Raw genomic sequence first — 3,510 nt, forward strand, 5'->3', positions numbered from 1 at the left:
TCCCAATGAATCCGAACCGGAGCTCTAGATACCAATTGTTGGTGCAAAGGTAGAATAAATGATGAACGGAAATATTCTATTAAGAGAATGACGGCTACAAAACATGATAAAAGTTACAATGATTGCCACCCTATTTATAACCTAAAACTAGGGTTACTAGAATAGGATAAAATACTAAAATACCCTCTAACAAACTTAGGGGCTAAGAAAATAGTATAACTAATAAATATGAATTACTTCTAATAAGATTAAGCATGCTCAACTAATATTTTATAAAAAAAATTAATCTTTTTTTTTTATTATTGTTTAGTTTGTTCAATATGTCTTCATTTATTTATTTTATATTTCAGTTAAATTTTAAAAATATTAAAGTAAAACTTTAAATTTTATTATATAGAACTATAATAAAAAAATTGTTCTGAGAATTTATATAAAATTTTAATGATTTGTGAATAGTTGATACATAAATCAATAAATAATTATTTTAATTTTATAATACAAAAATTATTGTAAGACAAATATAAATAACATTCTTAAAAACCTATGAAAATAACATATTTTTATTTTTATCATCGAGAATAAATATATATTTTTTCTTTTTAAAAAATAAAAAGAAGATTTAAAATGCGTCACGTAACTATTTAGTAAACATGTAAAAATATTTTTTAGCTCCAATAATGAAAACATTTTTTCACTAAATTCTCTTCATTTTTTTCAACACCCTCATTATCTTTTAATAAATTTAAACTATGATTGCCTTCCTCCGCAATCACCTCATTTTCTCTAATTTGATTGGCATCATCCTCTTCCACTAGCTCATCCACACTTGAAAGACAAGTCTATATTAGGAGAAAAACTCCTCACCACTTACTAAGTGCGATCTATCAATTAACGTGGAACTCTTGACAACCCCAAGTCTTGGACGAGTTTTACTCATTCAAAATGGATACTTATTTTTAGTAACTTTCACATTTCATCACATTACATGCATAATGCATCTATATCTATAAATATATCCATATGTGTGACATTGCCTCAACTCAAACGCATTATTAGAATTCTCAACGAAAGATAGAAACAACAATGGATTTAAAACAGGTAATACACATGAAAGGTGGCGACGGAGAAGAAGGTTATGCAAACAACTCCTTACTTCAGGTGTGTGTTCATATATATATAGATATATATACATTTTTAATGCATGTACGTGAGACCTAGTTTTGCTGGAAGTTTTATTCATCGAATGTATATGTACAGAGAAAGGTGATTTCTTTAACAAAATCTCTGAGAGACGAAGCCATAACCAATGTGTACCGCAACACAAAATCAGAAAGCTTAGGAATTGCAGATTTGGGTTGCTCTTATGGAGCAAACACATTTTTGGTGATTGCAGAAGCCATCAAAGCTGTGGAAAAGTTTTGTCAAGAACAGAAACAAAAATCTCCAGAATATAAAGTATATTTGAATGATCTACCCGGGAATGACTTCAACAATGTGTTTCGGTCTTTCGACGCGTTCAAAAAAGATCTTATTAGTGAAGTGAAAAATCCAATGGGTCCTTTCTATTTCTTTGGAGCTCCTGGTTCCTTTTATGATAAGCTTTTTCCGAATAAAAGTTTGCATTTTGTTCATTCTTCATATAGCCTTCAGTTTCTATCCAAGGTTTGTTCATATATGTTTGTATTCTATTTACATTTAATCATATTGATTTGTGAAATGTAGTTGAAGTTTGTTGGTTGGTGATGGATTAGGTTCCTGAAGGTGTAGACAACAACAAAGGAAATATTTACTTGGCTAAGACAAGTCCTCCAAATGTTTTTAAAGCATATCTTGAACAATATCAAAGTGATTTTTCTTTCTTTCTCAAGTGTCGTTCGGAAGAATTAGTTGAAGGGGGTAGTTTGGTTGTGACTTTAATAGGAAGAATTGGTGAGGATCCAGTTTACAAGGATTGTTGTGCCGTTTGGGAAACCATGGCTATGGGTCTTAATGATATGGTCAAACAGGTAAACAATGCTATATTTTGTAGTGAGAATATGTTAGATCATAAAGGGTTATCAAAGCTTTTAAATAACGGTTGCGATGCTTTCGCGATTTCATTCGGTAAAAATATTATGATTCTGAATGTTAAAGTTAACGGTCGCGGTCAAGTAAATATTTTTGCGATTTCGATCGGTACAAATATTGTGATTCTAATTATCAAGGTTTAAAAATGACCGTGTCGTGGTCGTGTTGCAGTTTTATATAGACTTTCGGAATTTCGGTCATTATTGATTATGATCATCGTGGTATGAATTAATCTCAATTTATTCTTTAACATAATAACGGTGAATAATGGTGTCGATCAGCACCTAACAATACCATTTTTTTAAACCTTGTTGATTATGGTTGTCGCAATGTAAATTAATCACAATTTTTATTTTATTATATAAACACGAATTGGTATAAACATCTTTCATTATTGTTTTGCTGTGGTCGTTTTTGCAATAAGGGACCATTTTTAAAACCTTTCTTATGACCTAATCTATATATTAGGTTTTAATGAATATGATAGATCACAAAGGGTTATTTTAAAACGATTAAGTTATTCAATATATGCTGTAGGGAACCATAAAAGAAGAAAGTGTCAGCAGTTTCAACATTCCTATCTATTATCCATGTCAAGCTGAAGTGAAGAAGGAAATTGACACACAAGGATCATTTGACATCAATTATTTGGAAACTTCTGAAGTGAATTTTAGTGAGCTTGATAACTGGGACGGTTCTGATTTTACATCTAAAAAGCCTGAATCACTCAAAGATGCTGAATTCAATATGGAAAATTGTTTTAGGGCTGTGGCTGAACCTATGCTGATGGGTCATTTTGGTGAAAGTGTCACTAAAGAAGCTTTTAACCGATTTCTGAAAAATGCAGCTGATCATATGCCCAAAGATAAAACTAAGGTCACCAATATTACCATGTCATTGACTAGAAAGCCATGACCAATATAAGTTTTGTTAGGGTTTTATATTTATTTTTCAAATTTGATTTTCAAAGTCCTGTTGGTAGTTTATAAGTATTATATCCTAGCAATTGCTAGGAAATGTGATTGCGGATGTTGTAATCTATGCTCTTGATTAATATTGTATAATATATGTGGAAATTATGACAATTGCATTATAATAATAAAGGGAAATTTCCATTTGTTGTTAAGAGTGTGGAATCAAAGTCGAGAAATGAGGCTTTTAAACTGGATATAAGCATTTGCCCATTAAACTAATGACACGAGAAGCTTTGGTTGAGATTAGAAAGGATTTATTTAGGATGGGGGCGTGTTAGTCTTGAATTTTTATTTGGAAAAATTAAAGCAATGTTGCATTAGGAAAATGCTAAGTGTTAGCATTGATTGACGCAGTGTTTCGACTAGTTTCTTGAACCATAATTTGAAAGAATCTCAAGAGCAGATCTTGAAATATGTTTTGAAGAATCTCAAGAGTAGATCTTGAAATATGGTTTGGAGGAGTCTTAGA

General features: G+C 30.8%; 1 protein-coding gene across 1 annotated transcript; it reads left to right on the forward strand.

Moving 5' to 3' along the window:
- Positions 1–1,033: 1,033 nt before the first annotated feature.
- Positions 1,034–3,097, forward strand: LOC127135359 (S-adenosyl-L-methionine:benzoic acid/salicylic acid carboxyl methyltransferase 3). Its single transcript, XM_051062092.1, has 4 exons — positions 1,034–1,158; positions 1,258–1,662; positions 1,752–2,006; positions 2,605–3,097. The coding sequence occupies exons 1-4, from the start codon at positions 1,084–1,086 to the stop codon at positions 2,980–2,982; spliced, it is 1,113 nt and encodes a 370-aa protein (XP_050918049.1). The 5' UTR covers positions 1,034–1,083; the 3' UTR covers positions 2,983–3,097.
- Positions 3,098–3,510: the final 413 nt, after the last annotated feature.

The sequence above is a fragment of the Lathyrus oleraceus genome, chromosome 4 (genome assembly GCF_024323335.1).
Source record: "Lathyrus oleraceus cultivar Zhongwan6 chromosome 4, CAAS_Psat_ZW6_1.0, whole genome shotgun sequence".
NCBI lineage: Eukaryota > Viridiplantae > Streptophyta > Magnoliopsida > Fabales > Fabaceae > Lathyrus > Lathyrus oleraceus.